The sequence below is a fragment of the Rhipicephalus microplus genome, unplaced genomic scaffold, assembly GCF_043290135.1.
Source record: "Rhipicephalus microplus isolate Deutch F79 unplaced genomic scaffold, USDA_Rmic scaffold_14, whole genome shotgun sequence".
Lineage (NCBI taxonomy): Eukaryota > Metazoa > Arthropoda > Arachnida > Ixodida > Ixodidae > Rhipicephalus > Rhipicephalus microplus.
Window position 1 is genome coordinate 36,783,555 of NW_027464587.1, and position 22,074 is coordinate 36,805,628.

Here is a 22,074-nt window from a genome sequence, read left to right on the forward strand (position 1 = left end):
TTTGCAACCAGCCCACGTTGTTTTTTCACTCAAAACTTGGCATTCACTAGCGCGTCGTCTCACAAAAAGGCAACCACGTCTTTGTTTTTTTCATGACGGCTTTGTGCCAGAGGCAGGGTATCGTTTGGCATTGCCGCGTGGAGCACCGTAGATGCTCGCGCCAGAAATATTTTGTACTTACCGTAACCACTGAAGATAACAAAGAGTGCCTGACACTTGTTGTATGTACACACATGGAATGCCTTTCTTCTCCCGACGCTACGCAGTTCACGAATTCTTCAAATGAAGTAACAATCACAGTGCACTCAAAGAGTTCTGGGAAATAGAGAAAATGAAATCACCAGCTCTACCCCACGTCATTCTCTCTCGTCTTCTGCAAGAAAGCCACAAGAAAAAACCCAGGCAAGTTCAAAAATTTAGGTTTCGATAAATATAGTTTATTGATTCTCACAGGAACAATCTCACGCATACATTCAAGCTCGCGTAGTGCAAGGCAAACAAATATCACCACAGAGAAATTCTCGGACTTTATTGGCATTTCTGTACCAGCCTATAAGAGAAAAGTTTCTTGGTCATGAAGCAACCTGTAGTAAGTATTAACAACTGGTCGCCTCAGCGAAAAAGTGTCTGCTTCGGCTCTGTCCCTCCCTTTTCAATATTAATAAGTGCGGGAACAGCGCATCTTCTTGATTACGGTGCGATGGCGCAGTACGCAGGCGCCAACAACGTCAAGATGGCACGTCTCTTCCTCCTTACACCGACGAGCAGGCCATGCAAGTGTTGCGAACTTAGGCCGCCCAATTAGTTCGCTCACTGAAGTCGCTTCTCTTAAGTCTTCGTTTTTCGCTGTGTATGCAGTGGTGCAAAAAAATTTCTGGGGGCGGGAGATGGGGGGGGGGGGCATCAGCCGGTGTTCCACCCACTGTCTACGCCACTGCTTTGAGGAAGGACAGAAGGGCGCATTTACTTAGCTCAGGGGTGCCAGTCAGCGTGAGATGAATCTACGAGAGTGAACACTAGGCCTCAGCATAAATATCTACAGTTACGAGGGTCATTCAAAAACTAAGGGCTGTTCGGTTCCTGAAAAATAAATATCCATCAGAAAATTCTTTTTTTGCATGTTTAGTTCAATACAACCTTAGTTCACTTCTCGGCACAATTGCCAAAAAAAATTTGTAGGTGCTTTTCTTACCGCTGCTATAGTTTCTTTGTCCCTTTTCTACATTAAAGTTTTTCATCTGGGATTTTTCGGTAAGTTTAAGTTGGTTGGTAAGCGTTTTATGTACCTAGCTTGCACAAACATTGTGAATTCCGAGTTTTCAGCTGACATACCACAAACTCTCAGTCGTCAATCTATTCGCAATTGTCGGCCCATTCGTCGAAGTTTTATTGGTCATGACGCTGAGCCTGCTCCTTCACAGTGTTCATCATGCAAATTTTGCAGCCACATAAGAGTTGTCGGCACCGTTTTCTAACCTTTCCTTCAATCATCATTGTAGGTCTATAAAGTAGGCAAAACAAACCATGAGTTTAAGAAGATGGCATGCGAAAGTCGCATGACATCTCACATTTCTCAATTGACGATTTAAAGAAATCTGCTAGGCGGCTTTTCTGCAAGGTTGTTTTCCAACAAGAAGGGAAAAAAAACTCTCATGCTCAGGCTGCTTTTCTTGCTTGCTGTGCGTTTCCCACTCCTATTTCAGTAAAGGCACGTGAGTGCGATAAAACGACTTTTTCCCCCAACAATTACTGTGTGGTTGTCCCACCTCGAAGGAACTTTCAAATCGCACGGCGGGTGAGACACCTGTCATTCGTAAAGAAGGATGTAGGGGAAGGCGAAAACGCAATGAATGAGAAAGGCTGTCTAGGAACAAGACCTTTTGCTTGGAGGGCAATCTTGCAGGAAAGCCAGCTTGTTGATTTGTGCAAATGGTCCATTGGCGGGAGCTACAGTTGATTGATTGATTTGTGGGGTTTAACATCCCGGAACCACTGTTTGATTAGGAGAGACGCCGTAGTGGAGGGCTCCGGAAATTTTGACCATCTGGGGTTCTTTAACGTGCACCCAAATCTGAGTACACGGGCCTACAACATTCCCGCCTCCATCGGAAATGCAGCCGCCACAGCCGGGATTTGATCCCGCGACCTGCGGGTCAGCAGCCGAGTACTTTAGCCACTAGACCACCGTGGCGGGGCGGGAGCTACAGTTTCCTTGGAACGTGTCTTAAGAGTTGCTCGTTAAGAGGACGACTTCCGAGCCAGAACATACACTTCACCACCTTGCTGCAGAGTCAAAAAATCACCCTGTGCAAATAAATGTTTTCCATGTCGTGTAAGTTTTTAAATTGTAGCAAAACAATCTTCCTTTTTTTATTACCCTCGTACCAATACATGTAATATCTTCTTTTGGCACGCCGTCGTAGCCTTTGTAGCACTTCTTTGATCATTTGCTATACTTGGCGGCTAAAGGATTTGCTTTTCAATTTATGAGACGTAGAGACATACTTTCGATGGCAGGCCATGGCGACCACACTTGGATGCGTTAAAATGAAAAAACATAAATGTACTTGCTCACGTTCAGCCCATGCGACGAATGAGTGACCCAGGCACCCAATTTCATCAGGGGCCAAAATTGATCACAAATCCTCCTATCTGTCCAGCCTAAAGATATGTCTGCGCTTTGGCAAGTGAAACCTGATAATTTTCTGCCTATATAGAAAGCAGCTGCAGTCTCTTTTTCAGTATGAGGTATTGGTAGTGTTGCGAAATAACACGGACCCGCTGAGACCCCACTTATTCGAACCCTAGTGGTTCATCAATAAACACTGCGCATTCGAAGTTCATCAACATTATGTGACTGAGAAAACATGACAAGCGATTGGCTACTCCTCGCGAAAACTCGCTGCATGCAACACCATCCAGTTCAACACGCCGATGACAAAAGCATTCTTTTGAAGCCTCCTGGCTGGCGTCCCAATCAAGCGGTGCCTGTGCATGCGGTGAGCGTCAGCACGGAAGACTTCTGACGTGGCACCGTACTTCCGAGGGGGCAGAACAGCTTGGAGCCTTCGATCTGTTCCCTGCGAGAGTGAATGAATACAGGTTCTACCGGAGTAACAACTCTACTCTTTTCACAAACTCAAGGCTAATGAAGGTATACGTATACCTCAATTAGTTTGGCTGCACCATAGGTCTACTCATGGTCAAGCGTGTGATCCTGCGTTCACTCGGTTTTGAAATTCGAAGCCTTTATTAGCGAACTTCGGCGACATTGAGCGCATCTACGCTGTAAAAATTATATTGAAAAGTACAAACTTTTCACAGAAAAAGTCTGTGGTCACACAGAAAAGTTCTGTTTTTTGTTGTTAAGAGAAATACATTTTTGAAAAGAACAGGAAATTTCGGTTTGTGATGCTGGCATTCTACAGACAATCGATCACGTGAATTTTATCACTTGAAAGACAACTATAAAAATATATTTCACCAAGCATTGAGTTATTTATATCTAAGGGAGCAAGTCAACGGTAGCAAACAATTTTGTTCTAAGTGAAGTGCGTATTAGTAGGTGCTGCGGTCCTTGCTTTTGGGGCGCTTCAGTGCGCGCTTCCTCTTTTAGCAATGTTTCTTGTTTGCGGATGGGCCCAACTGACGCGCTTTGTTGTCTCCTCGTTGGAGGCCTGGTGCCATTAAACTGCTGCGCTGTGATACACTTTCCTTATCAGGTGAGTGAGAGTTTCTTTATAGGTTTACGTAATTACACAACTATATTCTGTATACTTGAAGTGCTATTACGTGATAACGTTGTTGCTTTAGCGTTCAATGATGGTGGTTCGCGTAGCCATACACAGCTACCAATGCTTCGAGAACAAATGTTTTATAGAAACGTTGGTTGCTATAGAGTGCATCGTATTTAGCTGTAGGGCTGCGCTTTGCCGTGTGGCAGGTGGTGTAAATACTTGCAGGATGTGTATTCAGAGCAGTATTGTCATTTTAAATGAGGCGAGTGGGTCACACGATCTGCGTAGAGCATATGCTTACTATCGTGTGAGCTCAGTTGAGGCATTCAGTACGTGAGAATGCGTCACATTGCAATTTTCGACCGTTCTCTCATCTGTAAAAAACCAGTTGAGGTGCGCCGATGCTCGTGCACCGCTAACGTTGCATTCAAAGATGGTGCTTGCGCCTTGTGGTATTGTAGGAGCCCCATTTGTGTCCAACGCGCATGCCCTTAGCCGCCTATGAAGCGTAGTCTTTTTTTAATTTTTTTTCTTTGCCGGCGTATTCGACTCGTTGTAAGGGCCTGCATTCGCTTCAGCCAACGTCACCGGGAGTTGGCGACACGAAGTTCGTCCCGCGCTGCGCCGGCCGCTCTCATTGCCTTTACGCACGCGCATTCGAGCACGCCTGGGGCCCCTCGTCAGGGAGACTGAAGAGACGCAAACGCGACGGCGTCAGCGTTTCTGGGTGAAGTCGCCGCTGTCGCCAGCGCGGAATGCAGCAGGTCGCGCCGACGGACGCGATAGTCGCGGCTGCGCACCGAACATGCGCGCACGTCGATGTTGAGTAAGATTATAAAGGACCCTTAACACCGCAACGCTAATCTCTTGAATAGTATCATTCGAAATTTTGTTCGAAAATATAAGCATTTTAAAAAGTGACGCTATGCATTGTGTCTTAAAAGGAATGCCTCGACTCGTTCCACACTAGCGCATTCATTGGGTATCCTCATCTGCATGAACAGTATTCAGCGAAATCATTCAGTGGAATCCGCATATATTGGACCACTGTAATTGTTGTGTATGTCGTACAGTTGTAAAATCACACTGATGTGTTTGGCTTCGATAGATTGAACATATCATATATTAAACACGGCGACCCTCGAAAGCCGGTAACCCCCCCCCCCCCCCCCAACTTTCACGGTTCCGAGAAAATCATTCTCACCTTCACTGATAAAGGCTTGCAAGGAAGGCAAGAGCCCAGAGAAGCGTGTCCTCTGTGAAGTGATGCGGTCACTAAGCAATGAAGTGCTAACGTTTAGTTAGAAGCCAGGGCGCACATGACTGAGAGCAATTGCAGGAGAAATAGTGAATCAGTACCCAAACACCTTTCAAGACAGCTTGAATGGTAGTGTGATTGGCAGTGGTGTGTAAACACTGCTATGGAAGATTGAAAACTGCATAAATATTAAAAGAAGACAGAGCATACAGCATGCTAAACAATGAGTCTCCTATGACGAAGACTATGCAACTGATAGACGTCGAACCATGAACACAGACTCGTATGGTTGCGTTGCCTCACAGCCTGAACAATCAGATGAAGAAACGATAGAAACGCAAGAGAGCGAAAAGAGTCAAATCCAAGCAGAGTACCGCCTGGCGTCACCAAAAGCGCTTGTGGTGCCATGAGCCATAAGCTGCGCCACCACCATGAGCTGAACTCCTGCCTCAGACCTATGCATAGCAGTGAGCCCCTATCAACGCGTCCTGTGGCATCTTGATAGTGAAGTGGAACTGACCATTCTTGTTTGTTGCACACCCTGTGTATTCACATGTGAACACACCGCTTGTATTCGATGTGGCATGGACATTCGACAGATGTATCGAGACTGTTGGAAAACAAACATACCGGTATGGCCATACCATAGTGAAAAGCCAGCGTGCGAAGAGCTGTCTACAAGAGATATAAAGGGCCAAGGTTCATACGAAATCTGCAGCTGCTGAATATGAGGTAGCTCCTTTTCTACTTATTGCCATTTTCAATAAAGACAAGGGCTTGTTCTACCAATTAACTGAGGAAAATAAGCAGAACCAATTTTTAATATGTAGTTTTTCAGTCTCTCAAGTAATGTGCAGTACCACGGATTGAAAGGGGGAAACTTAGCGGTAAATAACGAACATTATTTTGTTTTCACCGTCTTCTGCTCAGGCCATGTTGGCGTAATTTCTACTCGTACACGTAGATTAGAGCCAAAATTGTCTTTAGATACCGCATTCATTGCGACATGAGGTCGTTATTTCGAGCAATCGCACATACAAGTCGTTTTACCTAAAAATATGATGTCACACTTGAATCCGTGAGTACTGTACTTTGAGATGAGACTAAATCCCGCAATAGCACACTAAAAAGCGTGTGCAAAACGAAAACAACAGAAGTCGTACAATTATAATAATTCTCATTGCACATTCCAAGGAGTCATAAGTAATGTAAACGGAATAGGTAAATACTCCTAGTTTTGTAATGAACTGCCCAGACAATCTACAGTTGTCTGAGCTGCAATGAAGGACGAATATCAACAAATTATTTTATTTTTGAGAAACGTACATAATGAATAGCATGTCAATATGTGTTATCCATTACACATTTACTGGGTTTGCGCATGCTAAATTAATTTCTTGCTTGTTGAAACTCAGAACTCAACTTTTTGTACGCAGCAAGTTACATGCCTCACCCAGAAGGTATAACAGGTAATGCTCCACCGAGTCCTTGTGTTTCGCGCAAAGTACCTTTAACTGCTAAAATCAAAGTCCAAGCCACATTTTAGCAAGCGTATGCTCAGAATAATGCTCTACCAGATGTGGGCGCACATTAAACGGGCTCATTCTTACAGCGCAAATATAAAGCTTCATTGTTAATGCTTCTGTTTTAAAAAGCAGAACACAACTGAAAAAAAATATGAACTGCTAGTGTTTACAAGGAGAGATTGAAGAGCTTCGAAAGAGCCTGTTAGATAGCCATACTGGCTGCTTATATTTACTGTGCCTGTGCAATGGCAAAGAAGCAGGTGGAGAATCGGCGTAGAAGTATTCCTTTGTGTTTCAGCATTTTTGTTAATTATTCAATAGATTAATTGGAAAATGTGATGATTTCAAAAATAATTGTAATTGGTTACATTTTGTCATGGGTCCAACTTTTGAAGAAGCAGTTCATACTTTGCCAATGCACGTATACTTCGCCTGAACACTTTAGGAGCTGACAGGGTAAACCTTTTAGACAGAATTTCAGGACAAATGTATTTTTGCTTTCCTAGTTTTTACAGGCTACAAAAGAATCATTCGATCAGTACTCGTTTTTTTATTGAAAGTATCCACTTGTGATGATGACCTTGAAAAAATGCCACGTTGGCCTTTCATTTCTGCTAAAGGTACGCTATTTCCTCCATCTAAATGTAAGTTTTAAACCCAATTTCTCAACTAGAAGGTGGAAGTTTCCTAACAGCAAAGTCCTTCATCGTTTGCAGAGACAACGTTCCTCTAATGCATGAATCGAGTCCGAGAGAGGCGTTCAAAGCGTTATTCCTGGCACACTACGCATTCAAAATTGCCTACCCAAAACAGACAAGTCTCACGATGGAGTTCACTCATATGTGAGAATGAAGCTGAATCATTCACACAGTACTTTGGCCAATAACTCTAGGTTTCCAATAACACGTTTTTTAATTTGTTACATTAGTCACTTAAAATGCCTTCCTGTATTGAGATGGCTTCATTTGGTTGAAAGGAAAACAAAGCATTTAGAACAAACTTACTAGCATTGAACCACGATCTGTTTAATGATATGCATCCTTTTTTAAGGTATACTGCTTGCGAGAAACGCGAATATACTGACTATCAGTGCATAGACATTAGAAGCTTCAAATTTACCCTTCAGTGCTAAAAAGGTTAGGAGCTTAATTTTACACCGATGAGGCGACATCTTATTTGAAGTGAAGGTAATTAAAAAAAAGAGTCATGCATGCTGAAAGGTATATTCTTAATGAAGAGCAAGAGGGTGCCTTTGTAGGTACACCGTATCTAACAATACTTTGGTAAATCTGCACTGCTAAGCACAAGCCTCTTCTTTTTAGGTCAATTGCCACTATCAATCCCGGAAGGGGCACAAATATTGAGCAGACACGTGACAAAGAACACAACCTGAACCCGAAAGTGGCTTCATTGATTAGCACCCTCAAGGACTACGACTTTTGACCAAAATTTTACCAACCGTTCCGGCCAACTCACTCAGTTTCTCTGATTGACGCCTGCATCTGGGTTCCTTGGGCAAGTGAGGGAATATGCCACAAATGTGCACAAAGAGCCCTAACAGACAGTTTTTTTTTGTTTTTCGTGAACCAAACGCCTCACCCCACATGGCACAAATCTCTCGTTCTCCAAGATCCGTACGTTCGCAGTTGCCTGAACTTTTACGGTCTACTTCGAGAAACATGTTTGCATTTCACTTTATGATGTACTGAATGAACGAATTTCCGAGAAAACATACACGATATATAATAGGGAAAGCGCAGATGCAAAAATACTTCATTTGAGATTTTCTGTTCTTGCACCACAAACATTTTAATTTTGCATATCCTATAATATTACGAAATATTAGAAAACTGGGGTTGCTGCATGCAAAGAGAAATACAATTTCTAAAATTTTTTGTTACATATTAGAACACAAAACATTGTATTACCAGATGCTTCCTGTACCAAAAACAAATAATTGTTGAAAGCAAAAAAGTTATCTGTACTTCAAATACAGAAGTGTAGTAATATTACACAAATTTGCTTTTAGTCAGAGGAGAAAAGTTTATTTGAGGTAACAAAATTTTGCCGGTTACAACAAAAATTTATGCGAAGTCGCAAACATTTTCCGTTACTCATAACAGCGAAAATCACTGAAATCAGAAAAAGTTTCTGTTACTAAAAACTGAAAAATGATGCAAAATTGGCGAAATTTTCGGGATTAAAAATAAAGTGGAAAAAAACAAAAGCTTTTTGTTAGCAGGAACAGACGAGCATTGTAGAAACACAGGAAGCATAAAAACAGAAAACAGAAGCGAACAGAAATTTTCTGGCAGGCCAGCTGCCAGAATATTTCTGTTTTTTTTCAGGAAAATTTTTACGATCTATCTATCTATCTATCTATCTATCTAATTGTCTATCTATCTATCTATCAATCAATCAATCTATCTATCTGTAAGGTTTGGCGTTGCAGGCCAGGGGGTGAGTCTTCTTTGTCGCAAAAGGGCGCGCTTCCCAAAGAGCCGATTCTCGAGAGACCATAATCCCGGCGTAAGGACAGCCGTTCTGGTCAGAAGACTGCGTCGGTCGCCGCTTTTAACAACCAGCTAGTTGGTCCCCGGCCCGCGGAGTGCCGGCAGGCGATGTGAGGACATCCGGTGTATCGACACCCATCCATCTGGATTAGAGTCCGCGGGACGGCTGTCACGCTGGACAGCGTAGTCATGCCGCAGTAACGGCATGGGCCTGCAGCCGAACGGCGCTACGATCGCATGGGTTCGCCCAGTTCGCGGAACGTATTGTGTAGGCTGGTCCTTTCGTCTTCTCTCTCTCACACCGGGACGTCAAGTGCTGGAAGAAGAGAATGAGAAGAAAGGACAGCAACTAGTGTGTAGTCTGTCCAATAAACGGGCTGAACTGTTTTGGTTGGCCGTGAGGAGAATTGGGAGGGACAACCGAGGGGTTAAAACCTGGCTCCCGTTTTTCTCACGGTCGTTCTGGTCGCAGCAAACAGTGCTCTGCACTATCGGCTCTGCCGAGGCAACATGCGTCGGCACCAACGGTGAAGAGTCTTGTAAATTTGTATGTAAGTTCTTGTACATAAAGTCAAGTTGTTGAACATACCGAAAGACGCTGGTCTCAATCCCTGAACAAGCAGCAACAGCCACGACACGACAAGACGGAAACCAAGCAACCAACCTTCCACTCACATCTGTAGCAACAGCCGCGATGCAGCTAAGAGAGCTCTGCTCAAGGGAACAGAGGGAGTGTGTAGAAGGTTGAATTTTAATCTATCTATCTATCTATCTATCTATCTATCTATCTATCTATCTATCTATCTATCTATCTATCTATTTATCTATCTATCTGTCTATCTATCTATTTATCTATATATCTATCTATCTATATATCTATCTATCGAACCACCTACGACTTTTAGCTCTCCTGGCCGTTTCAATTATGTTATAGATACCAAAATTGGTATGGGATAACATGACTGTACGACCAGCATAATTGGCTAGTCATAACATGACAATAATGATTTGTAGGCATGAATGCCATGATTTACAATTTATAGTCTTGCTGCTTTTGTGGTGGTTTCGTTTACACGACATGTTGCAAAACTGGTATAGTATAGTGTGACTGCATGGCGACCTGAAGTGACAGACCCTAACATGTAAATCATGACAAGTATGTCATGAGTCAAGACTAGACTCCACACTCATGATGCGCTCACAGCCGTTTCGCTAGCTTCACCTACACTAAACTTGGTATTACGAGACGTAAGGGAATGACAAAGGTATTTGACTGGTGTACCACACTTCGAAGGTTTATCCTCCCCCTTCGGTATTAGAGCGTCGAAGTCGTGTAGGTACCAGAAAAACTGTTGTTTGGGGCTGATGCACTGTGAAGTTGCTCAGATCCTCAACCCAAGATTGAAAGTGTGGACAGTAACGCAAAACTAATGGCCTAAACTCAATCAGCGTCACCTATCTAAAGCGTCGTCTATGAAATAGGAGGAGACGCAGAAGTCACAAGTAGAGTTTCAACCTTGCAACAAATAACGAATACATTCAAAATAATAGCCCAAGCGCCTTCCTTATGTTCACCCTTTGGCGAAACCATACATTCACATAACATGTAAAGTCTGTATCACTGGAAGTTATATTTTCTGTAGGCAGCGTCTTGTGAATCCAGCATTTATCCTAATTGTGGTTCAAAAAAAACTCCACCAAGACCATTGTGGCATTGCGCCTTGCAATGAATTCGCAAGCCAGAATGTTTATTGGCCTTAACTCAGCAACGACATTGTCAAACCTGTCTCAACATGTGACACACGCCAATTTAGCCAGAAGTGAAACCCTCAACAACCATTGCTCGGCAGACTAGTGCCAGTGCGACCATAAAAACAAGTGGCCATTGCCTTCTTTCACTGTTAAGGCAACAAAAAGATTCCTATTATTAACTATTTTTCAAAATATGTTGAAGGTAAACGAATGAAAACTACAACAGCATCATCGGTTATTATGCTGATATGGTTCTAGAATATATATTTTGCACGTTTTCGAATTTCTATTGCGCTGATCTGAGACCACAATTTGACTAAATACCTTCAAAGCATTTCTGTAACAATGGGGCTCGTTCACGAAGCATCCTCACTCCTCAATCCCAGGTCCAAGGAGAAGGTGTAGAGAACACTGTAGATAATTATGTCCATGCTGATCAAATCATACAGCGATGTCAAGGATTTTTCTCTGATTGTTAACTACCATGCCACCTCAAGTATTAGACAACGCTTTCCTGGCGAGTATGTAATAGGGAGGAAATTAAAATAATTTATCCCAATATTATCAGAAAATTTGAAAGTGCACTACTCCACTGAGTCATATCAGCAACGTGTCAGATACAGACGGAAAGTGCAGCACGAGCGTGAACACAGTCGTAACCATTTGCTTCGTACGTTGTAGAAGTACCAATAAGTCTAGGTGAGGCACAAAAACACCATAAAAAGCCAGTAAACACTCAAGTTGGTCCCAAATCAAGGCGCAACACTGTGTACAGTACACATGAATGAATGCTTGGCGTAACGACGTTTCCCTAAGGCCACGAGCTCAAAGCATGACTGATATGTCCCTCCTTCTCCAAAAGGCTACAACCACGATAAACGTGGACCAACCACTGAACCTATACCACTTGAGATGTGTTAGTTATCCCAACTTCTCATCCAGCCAGAAAAATTCTAGCCTTGGTCCACTTATGTCCCGCGTACAAGAAGACACGCATCCCCCCCCCCCGTTCATGTGGTAGATCTGAACGTTTATTTTATGTTGATGTCTCAGATGTAACCTTACAAAAAATAGAAAGGGGAGTTATGTATTGTTGGTAGCGTAAGTTTTAAAAAAAGTGACAGCGTTGCTGCAAAGGCGCAGCAATGAATGCAATAGCAACAAATTGAAAAGTCACGCGCAGAATAAAAAGCTGACCGAAACGTGCCCCACGTTTTTCACACACAAATGACGCACGAAACGTACTCAAAGCGACTGATGCACGCGAATAAGCGTCTCAATTGTTACTTCGCTGTGTCTGAAAAGCGCGCGCTTTTCGGAAACGGAGGCTGCAGTGATTTCAGCGACTTGGTGAGCCAGGTAACTACAACAGAATTGTTGTAAATCAAATAATTGAAGCGAAAAGAATTGTCCATCTTTAAAAAAACATATAAACGTGTTATTGGAGCACCTACAACCCTTTCTTAGAAATAAATTGATTTTTTATCTTCGAGATGAACATGCATGCTGTGAGGCAAAGTGGTGTTGTGGTGATCCTTACGTCAGAAATACATTCTGAAGTTGTTGCAGCCACGTGTCTTTTGCCTGCCATGGTATAACCAAGTACGTATTCCAAAATAAAAATCAGTTTTAAGTCGTCGTTCTGTTTTCGTCGTTCTACTGTTTTTTTTTTTCATACCGTTTTCGCGCTGTGTTTTGTAGTATGGCTCCACCGCGGTGGTCTAGTGGCTAAGATACTCGGCTGCTGACCCGCTCGTCACGGGATCAAATCCCGGCTGCGGTGGCTGCATTTCCAATGGAGACGGAAATGATGTAGGCCCATGTGCTCAGATTTGGGTGCGCGTTAAAGAACCCTGGGTGGTCAAAATTTCTTGAGTCCTCCTCTACGGTGTCTCTCATAATCATAAGGTGGTTTTGGAACGGTAAACCTCACATATCAATCATGTTTTGTAGCATGTACTTATGAGAACCAAATTCACAAAAAGTCATTTTTTACTATGTCAACATAAGCGAGAGTTCCAGAAGATTTGGAACGAGGCGCTCGCAAACACAAGTGAACTCAGTTCGATATGATGCACTGGCATGGGATGCAACACTCATGCGCAGCGGTGAATGCACAGTTTTTGCTAAAGTTATTTCATAAAACTTGCAAAGTGGCCACATCGCTGCAAACGAATACAGCTAGACAGCTTCTTTGAGCAACGATGGCACTGCAACGAAGATTTTCACCACTCCCCACCACCGACGCGGCACGAAATACTAAATTGAAACTATAGAGAAAACACACATCTTCCAGTTAATAAAACCTGAGTAATATGACAAAACTTTCTGTAGGGAGAGTTGGTACATGCTTGCTGAAATGCAAAAAAATACGCGTACCATCGAAGAAGAAAATCGAGGACAGTCCTCAGTTTTCTTCCTCAATTGTACGCGTCTTTTTGTATTTCAGTGAACCCTGAGAAGTATGCGAAGCAGCCGCGGTCGTTCCTCCATAAAGAGACGCTTTTTACGAAACGAAACGTCTTCTAGGCAACTATTTTAAACGAATCTGCCCCTCCCAATTTATTTCCTCCTTCATCTACCATAGGCTGTTGCAATATGCCATACTTGCAACCTATAGCGTTTTAGTTGGCTCCAAAATATTATAGGCGCGGTCTTCTTAATTTCGAAAATTTCTGTCATACGGCGTACACTTGCCGCTTTAATTTTTTTCTGGACCGATTTCAGCAAAATAAATTTTTTTCTCTAATCATAATTTCTATACTTGGTTGATTTCTTCCTGTGGCCGCTTCACCGTTCTACATTTTTGCTGGTCTGTGCTCCCGTGACGTCTCACGTCGCTTCTCAAACGTTTTCCGGATTTTATTGTTTCATCAAACTTTTGGCATTCTCTTTTCTTTACAGCGGAGACTTTTTTTCGATCTCCCTCGTCGCTACATGTAACAGCTCACTAAAATCTGAGTACTCGCGTGGTTGCTCTTCTACTTAGCCTTCAGCTATTGCGGCTATTGAATATGTGTCTAGGACATGTGAGTGAGCATTACTATCCTTTAGAAGAATTATTTCGACCCCATGACCAATTTCTCTAATATCAGCGCCTATGCAATTCACTCTCTCTAGATTTTTTCCTCTGCAGTTATTCTCCATGCACAGGTAAGCTAGACCCAGCCAGGTTTTTCTTCCACCTATCGTGCCCGAAACCCACAGGTGGCCTGAACTAGTTTCCTTCCCTCTATCCCATCGCTTTGCGTTCTACGCTTTTTCGCCGTCAAATATCGTCAAAAGACTATCGTCTTTTGACGATATTTGCAGTGAAACATGCAGCTACGCAATCAATCTTTTTCCACACCCTGCATGTTATTGATGATGATGATGATGATCTTTGTTACCCTGGCGCACACCCACAAAAGGAGATCGGCTAAGAACCGGGTGGCAGGATCTTAAGTAAAAGGCTTATGGTTTTTCAAACACAAAGTAATTTTAGGGAGAAAAAAGTTATATAGAAAGAAAAGCCAAAAATCGAAAAAGGAGTATATCTGAGCAGGGATTGATGCAGGCTATCAGATGCGATTTGAGACAGAGGTAATGATGGGTATAAAACCAAATATATATATATATATATATATATATATATATATATATATATATGTATTGTAAGATGGCGTCCAGCACTCTCAGGACTCTTCTTTATTGTCTCGAGTATGTGCCCCACAACCTAAGCTTGACTAGTGATGATGAGTATGTACAGAGAAAAGATGGGACGCATAAACAATGCTCACACTTATTTTCCCCGCGCACTTGAGCGGTCGGCCCGGCCGAGACTTAGGCGGGAAATGTACGGCGAACAAAGGGTTTAAGACGTGAAACGTGGACTATCTCGGAGGCATGGTAGCGACGGTCCGAGGAACCCTCGACGGGAGTGACAAGGCAATTGACAGGAGATGTCCGTTCAGAAATAACGTAAGGTCCGAGAAAGCGTGACTGAAACTTTTCACACAATCCTGGAGTGCGAACAGGCGTCCAAAGTAATACTTCATCTCCAGGACCGAAAGTGACGTCTCGACGGAAGCTGTCATAGCGTTGCTTGTGGTCTTGTTGACTGGCCTCCGTGTTGAGTTGAGCACGTTGCCGTGCCTCAGCGAGCCTGGAGACGAAATGTTCTGGCGTAGTCGTGGACGTTTTTGTCGTTGCATTGAAGAAAGAGGCGTCAATGGTGAATGTCGGCGCACGACCATAGACGAGGAAGAAAGGTGAATACCCGGTGGTTCGTTCAACAGCGGTGTTGTGTGCAAATGCTACGAACGGCAAGATTTTGTCCCAATTATCGTGGTTCGGTTCGATGTACATGAATATCATGTCGATTAGAGTCCGGTAGAATCGCTCTGTCAGCCCATTTGTCTGTGGGTGGTAAGCGGATGTGTTCTTATGAACTGTGTCACAAGTTTTTAGAATTTCGTCAAGAATTGTGGACATGAAGGCCTTGCCCTGGTCACTCAACAACGCGCGAGGTGCACCATGACGCAACACAATGGCTTCTAAAAAGAAGGCGGCAACGTCTAATGCAGAGCTAGTGCGTAGAGGAGCAGTCTCCGCGTATCGTGTGAGGTGGTCGACAGCTGTGACGATCCAGCGGTGGCCCGCTAGCGTTACGGGAAGTGGCCCGACAAGGTCTATTCCGACAATGACAAAAGGTGTATTGGGACATGTAATGGGTTGTAATAGGCCAGCAGGAGCTGAAGTTGGTCGTTTCCGGCGTTGACAAAGAGTGCAAGAAGCGACATAATTAGCCACAAAGGTAGAAAGACCAGGCCAGAAGAAACGGCTCCTAACGCGGTTGTAGGTCTTTTGGAATCCTAAGTGTGCAGCTGATGGGTCGTCGTGCAATGCTTCGAGAACTTGTTCTCGCAGCAAACGGGGAAGTACTGGCACCCACCGATGCCCATCCGCATTGTAAGTACAGCGCTGCAGGACGTTGTTCTCTACCTTGAACTGCCGTAACTGACGACGTAGTCTGGCATTAGGTGTAGAAGACGAGCCATTCAAGTATCCGATGATGCGGTTACAGTAGGGGTCGTCACGTTGGCACGCAGCAAACTGGGCGCTGCTGTTTAAAGACAGTGACCCAGCAACTGCCAGGGGTGATAACGTGGGTGAAGAGGAAGCCGCTTGATCAACTGAGGGGCATTGAGGATTCGTGGTTGAAGATAAAAGTGGCAGAGGGCAGCGAGAGAGAGCGTCAGCATCCTGGTGCTGTTTGCCAGACCTGTACACAACGTCAAAAGTGTACTCTTGCAAACGCAGTATCCAGCGACAGAGGCGCCCAGACAAATTCTTCAGCGAGGACAACCAGCATAGGGCATGGTGGTCGGTGATCACAGTGAAGTGCAAATAAGGGCAAAATTTCTGGATGGCCCAAACGACAGCGAGACATTCCTGCTCTGTTATCGAGTAGTTCTGCTCCGCAGGTGTTAGTGCGTGGCTGGCATACGCAACTACTCGCTCACGTGATGTTTCATCGCGCTGGAGGAGGACAGCACCAATTTTATGGCCACTGGCATCTGTGTGCAGGAAAGTGGGTGCACTCTCATCGAAGTGATGGAGGATGGGGACTGATGTCAGAGCACGCTTAAGGGCTTGGAAAGCACATTCGCACTCGTCAGTCCACGTGAAAGCCGTTCCTGACATCAGAAGCTTGTGTAACGGCCCCGCAATGGCAGCAAAGTGACGGATGAAGCGGTGGAAGTAAGACGCCAGGCCCACGAAACTTCGCAATTGTTTTTGATTGCCCGGACGTGGAAAACTAATTACGACAGCAACCTTGTCGGGGTCGGGTCGAACGCCATATTTGCTGACAAAGTGACCCAATACTTTGATGCTTGTGCTGGCGAAGTGGCACTTCTTTGTATTAATCTGTAGACCTGCGTTCCAAATACACGTTAGAACTTCGTCCAAACGCTTAAGGTGCTGAGGAAAAGTAGAAGAATAAATTAAGATGTCGTCTAAGTAAAATAAACAGGTTTTTCATTTGAGACCACGTAAGATGGTATCTATCATGCGCTCGAATGTTGCTGGAGCGTTGCATAAGCCAAAAGGTATGACGTTAAATTCGTAAAGCCAGTCAGGTGTCGCAAACGCTGTTTTCTCCTTGTCTGCTTCGCGCATAGGTATCTGCCCATACCCGGATCGGAGGTCGAGGCTGGAGAAATATTCTGCGCCTTGTAGGAAGTCCAGGGCATCATCTATGCGTGGCAACGGATATACGTCTTCCTTCGCGATCTTATTGAGCGCTTTGTAATCAACACAAAAGCGGACAGAGCCATCCTTTTTCCGGGCCAACACCACAGGAGACGACCAAGAGCTGGATTAAGGTCGAATAATATCCCGTTTGAGCATGTCGGTGACGTTTTCCTCAATAATTTGCCGTTCCGCCGAAGACAGACGGTATGGGTGGCGGCGTACAATGGAGCTGCCTTCGGTTTTGATGCTGTGCTCTGCAACGGAGGTGCGGCCCAGAACTTTGGAATGTACGTCAAACAAAGAGCTGTGCTTTTGGAGAAGGTCTAAGAGGTCTCTATTTTGCTCCGCAGTGAGGTGAAGACTTATAGTGCCATTTAAAGCAACAGTGGCAGCCTTCATATCAGTTGTAGCAGACAAAGGTGTTGATTCTGCGTGAAGGGGAACCAGCGAGAAAGGCTCGCTGTCAGCGAAGCAGCTCACAGCAGTGCCTTGGGGCAGCATCACTGGCGTCGAAGTTGGGTTCAAGGTGGTGACCAATGCTTTACTGTCGTTAAACCGCACAAGGCCGGGTGCTATGGTAAGCCCCGCCGGTTTGGAGCGAGGGGCTATGAACACGTCACCGTTAACTATAGTATCCGAAGTGATCGTGAGAATTTGTTCATCTCCTGGCGAAATGAAACAATCAGTGGCAGCAACGAAACGGAAGCTGTATGGATCGACATCAGATGAACTCTCAGTAGCTGACATTTCCATTACTCGCTGGCGACGTGATATGAAAGCTGATGCCGAAGAAAGAAAGTCCCATCCTAAAATTACTGTGTGAGTGCACCAAGGAAGTACAAGAAACTGAATGTGGTGAAGGATGCCATCTATGAAAACGCGGACTGTGCAAACACTTCAAGGCTGAATAGGGACTCCATCTGCGCAACGAAGGGGAGGGCCATCGTATGGCGTCTTAACTTTTTTCAAGCGGGCACAAACGTCTGCACGAATTACAGAAAGTGATGCGCCTGTGTCTACCAGTGCCTCTGTCTGTATACCTTCAACGTACACTAATAAAACATTCGATGGGCGGTCCGGAGGAGTTTGACGCAGTTCGAAAGATGCAGCTTTCCCTCCCGAAGCTGCACTGTTTAGTTTTCCAGTTGGCGGTCAGGAATTGAAGTAGAAGGTCGGAGAGGAGAAGAGGAACGCCGCATTGGTGAAGGTGAGCGACGACGTGAGAAACGGGAACTGCCAACTGAGGCAAAGTTCTGCGGAGACGACGACCGACGTGTGCTGTTCTGATACAGTCGGCGATAGGGTGGTCCAGTGTGGTAGAAGTCTTGCCATTCAAAGTCATCGTAGCTTCGTCGTTCGTCTTGCTGACGGCGTCGACAAAACCTTGAAATATGACCACGGATGCCGCAATAGAAGCAAGTCGGCCGCGAAGTGCGCCAGGCGTTGTAAGGCTGGAAAGATGGTCGCGGTGCGAGTGAGTTGCGCGAACCATGCAATTCGGCCGCAGGTAGCTGCATTGGGCTTTGCAGGGGTGCAGGTGTCCTAGCAGCAACTTCAGCATAAGTTGGCATGGCCACAGGATATGAGCTTGGAACTGGTGAGATTGTCATCGAGGCCAGGTTTTGCTGGGGTGCAGGTGTCGTTGCAGCAACGTGAGCATAACTTGGAATGGGCACGGGATGAGAACTCGGAACTAGTGTACCTGTGATCAATGCCAGTTCCTCCCTCCCGACGTCGCGTAAACTAGTAGCAGGTGGCATCGTTCGGATATCAAGGGGGCGAGGTGAAGCCTGTGCATGAAGTTCCTTGCGGATGATAGAGCGGATCAGTGCACGCAGCTCTGTTGTGTCATGACTCGAGCTGAGATCAGGCATATCAGGTTGCACCCAAGTGGTTTGAAGCTCCTCAAGGCGCTGACAGGTAGCTAAAACATCGGCTACGGTCTGGGGATTCTGCAACACAAGCGCATTAAAAGCGACAGTCGCAATGCATTTTAGCAGGTGGCACACACGGTCGTTTTCCGCCATATGGTTTTCGATGCGGCGGCAAATGGCGAGAACATCTTCGATACAAGAAGTGTAAGACTCGCCGGGGCGTCGAACATGTGCACCAAGCCTTTTCTTGGCGATATCTGAGCGCACTGACGGGTTGGCGAAAATCTGGCGGAGCTGGCGCGTAAAGGCGGGCCATGTCAAACAATCTGTAGCGTGGTTTAAAAACCACGTTTTTGCGACGCCACTCAAGTAGACTTCAACGCGAGTGAGTTTCGCAGGCTCATCCCAGTTGTTGACGGCACTCACGCGGTCATACTCTTCGAGCCACTCTTCCAAGTCCTCGCCCGGAAGCCCTGCGAACAGCGGAGGATCCTTTTGAGGGCTGGTGACCAGGTGAGAAGGGTTTTTTGGCTGTGGGAGCGGTGACGCAGCTGCTGCGCTAGGCTGGTCGGCTTGCGACATTACCGAACCCAGGTCGTTTAAGCGGTGGCCTGGACGGAGCTCCAGGGATGTGTTCTAGAAGACGCTAGGGTTGTCCGAGAGCGCGAGCGAACGCAGGAATCGGGCAGCACTCTCCACCACTTGTAAGATGGCGTCCAGTACCCTCAAGACTCTTCTTTATTGTCTCGAGTATGTGCCCCACAACCTAAGCTTGACTAGTGATGATGAGTATGTACAGATGAAAAGATGGAACGCATAAAGAATGCTCACAATTTTATATATATATATATATATATATATATATATATATATATATATATATATATATATATATATATATATATATATATATATATATATATATATTTAAAAACCCCAGGTGGTCGAAATTTCCCGAGCCCTCCACAACGGCGTCTCTGATAATCATATGGTGGTTTTGGGACGTTAAACCCCACCTATCTATCAATATATATATATATATATATATATATATATATATATATATATATATATATATATATATATATATATATATATATATATATATATATATCTATATATATATATATATATATATATATATATATATAATGCAGAGAAGAAATTTTTGGACGCAGGTAAATAATATGATTTAAAAAAGACACACGTCGAAAAACAGAAAGGTTTCTTTACGTTGCGGCCGTGGGACCGGCCTTCGTCAGAATAACTTATACATATATATATATATATATATATATATATATATATATATATATATATATATATATATATATATATATATATATATATATATATATATATATATATATATATATATATATATATATAGGCAGTTTAACATGGCAATCACTTTGTTTCAGTTATGTAGTCAAATACCGCAAAGCAGACGTCCCTGTGGCTAAAACCAAATTTAATGCTGCCAAACGATAAAATTACTTACACATTTATTTCTAATCCTAATTTTTTCAAGTGAAGCTACCAGGTATCTTTTTCCGCTGATAAGAATATCGGCGACCGGACAAAAAGAAATGATCTATCGTTTCCGTTTCTTCACAAACCTTACATAAAGGTGGCACCTTTAGACCAACTTTATGGAAATAATAATTGAGTTGCGGAATTCTACAACGCAATCTTGTATAAGTAACTTCCATTTGCCGTGTTGCGCACCACTGTCTATTCCAGCAGCATCTTAGATGCGCGAAATCTCGAAATTTATCCAATGAGTAGCAGTTCCATTCATGCAGACAGAGGTTTCTAAACCTTATTACTGTCGGGTAAGCCGTGTCAGGCAAAATCGGGATAAGGGGACCGCTAAGAGATACTTTGGATAGTGCATCCACCATCTCATTGAGATATATGCCACGGTGGCCTAGTACCCATTAGAGCTGCAGTTTTGCATTTTTGTCGGTATGAGTTGTCGAAACATGTGCACAAGTGTCAAGCCGGCTCCCGAAGACAGAGCAGCACATACTGAAAAAGAATCTGTAATTACGACAGCTTCTGATTCGCCCAAAGGAAGTTTCCGTAGTGCCAGTACAAAAACAAATAATTCTGCTGTCAATATTGGTGTGTAATCTGGAAGTCTAACAACAAAGGACCAGCCAAGGGAATGTGAGAAAATACCTGCCCCAGCCTTTTCATTTGATATGGATGCATCAGTTGCAGTTATGTTGTTCATGTTCACGTGTGCCAAGTAATCCTGAAGCCGATCATTTAAATATTGAAATGGCATTTGCTTTGCGTTAGAGGGATAAATATTCTCAAATTCTATCTGAAGATCTAAATTATAGTTACATGTTGAGGAAATATGTTTCATTTTGACGTTCAGTAGTTCTAGCAGCGCTTGAACGAACATGATCTGTGTGCAGTGGAATCGCGACGACCAAGTTTCAAAAAGTAAGCTTGGCTCTTTAATAAAAGCATAAAACGATTCTCTCTGGGCCAAAGTGTATAGTTTTAAAAATGTTTGGATAGTAAGCATTTTGAATCTATTCAACAATGACGGTAGACGCGCTTCCATGTATAGCACATTGGTGGCAAAAAACTTGGGCAGCTCAAGGCACAGTCGTAAAGCTTCCTTTTCTAATAGTATTAGTGGTCTCATTTTGTAAGTCGCACTTCCCAAAATAAGACACAGCCGAATTCCATGATAGCACGCATTTACATTTTATAGATCATTACCAATGTGTTTCTTCGCAACCCTGTTTTTCTATTGCTGAGCTTGCGTAACCACCCCATGGCTCGTGTTGCTTTGAGCCAAATGTGATCAATGTGCCTTTTCCAATTTAACGAGCTGTTATATATGATGTCTAAGTGATTGAGTGAATCCACCTGGGGAATCTGCTTTGTGCCATACATCAGGGAGATGTTGGCAGGATCTCTGAACAAGAACGCTAGAAGCGCGCTTTTGTTTACGTTTAAAATCATTAGAATTTTTTCAAGCCATTCCTCTATCATGTTGAGGTAATTCTGTAATGTCTGATAAAGTACTTGCAGATCACTGTTTGTCGCAAAGAAAGCAATGTCATCTACATACACATATAAATGAATATCGCTAAGTGTTGAAATCGAACTGAGGAAGATGTTAAACAAAACCGAAGAGAGCGCTGCCCCCTG

At 44.0% G+C, this 22,074-nt stretch overlaps 1 protein-coding gene across 4 annotated transcripts in view; it reads right to left on the minus strand.

Annotated features, from left to right (window-relative positions):
- Positions 1 to 415: 415 nt before the first annotated feature.
- Positions 416 to 22,074, minus strand: part of LOC119181524 (pancreatic triacylglycerol lipase) — a 197,124-nt gene continuing 175,465 nt past the window's right edge. For all 4 annotated transcript variants that reach the window (XM_075882979.1, XM_075882981.1, XM_075882978.1 and 1 more), the window contains one exon: positions 416 to 3,080. In XM_075882979.1, coding sequence (XP_075739094.1) covers positions 2,978 to 3,080 — 103 coding nt within the window. In that variant the 3' untranslated portion in view covers positions 416 to 2,977. The remainder of the gene's footprint in view (positions 3,081 to 22,074) is intronic.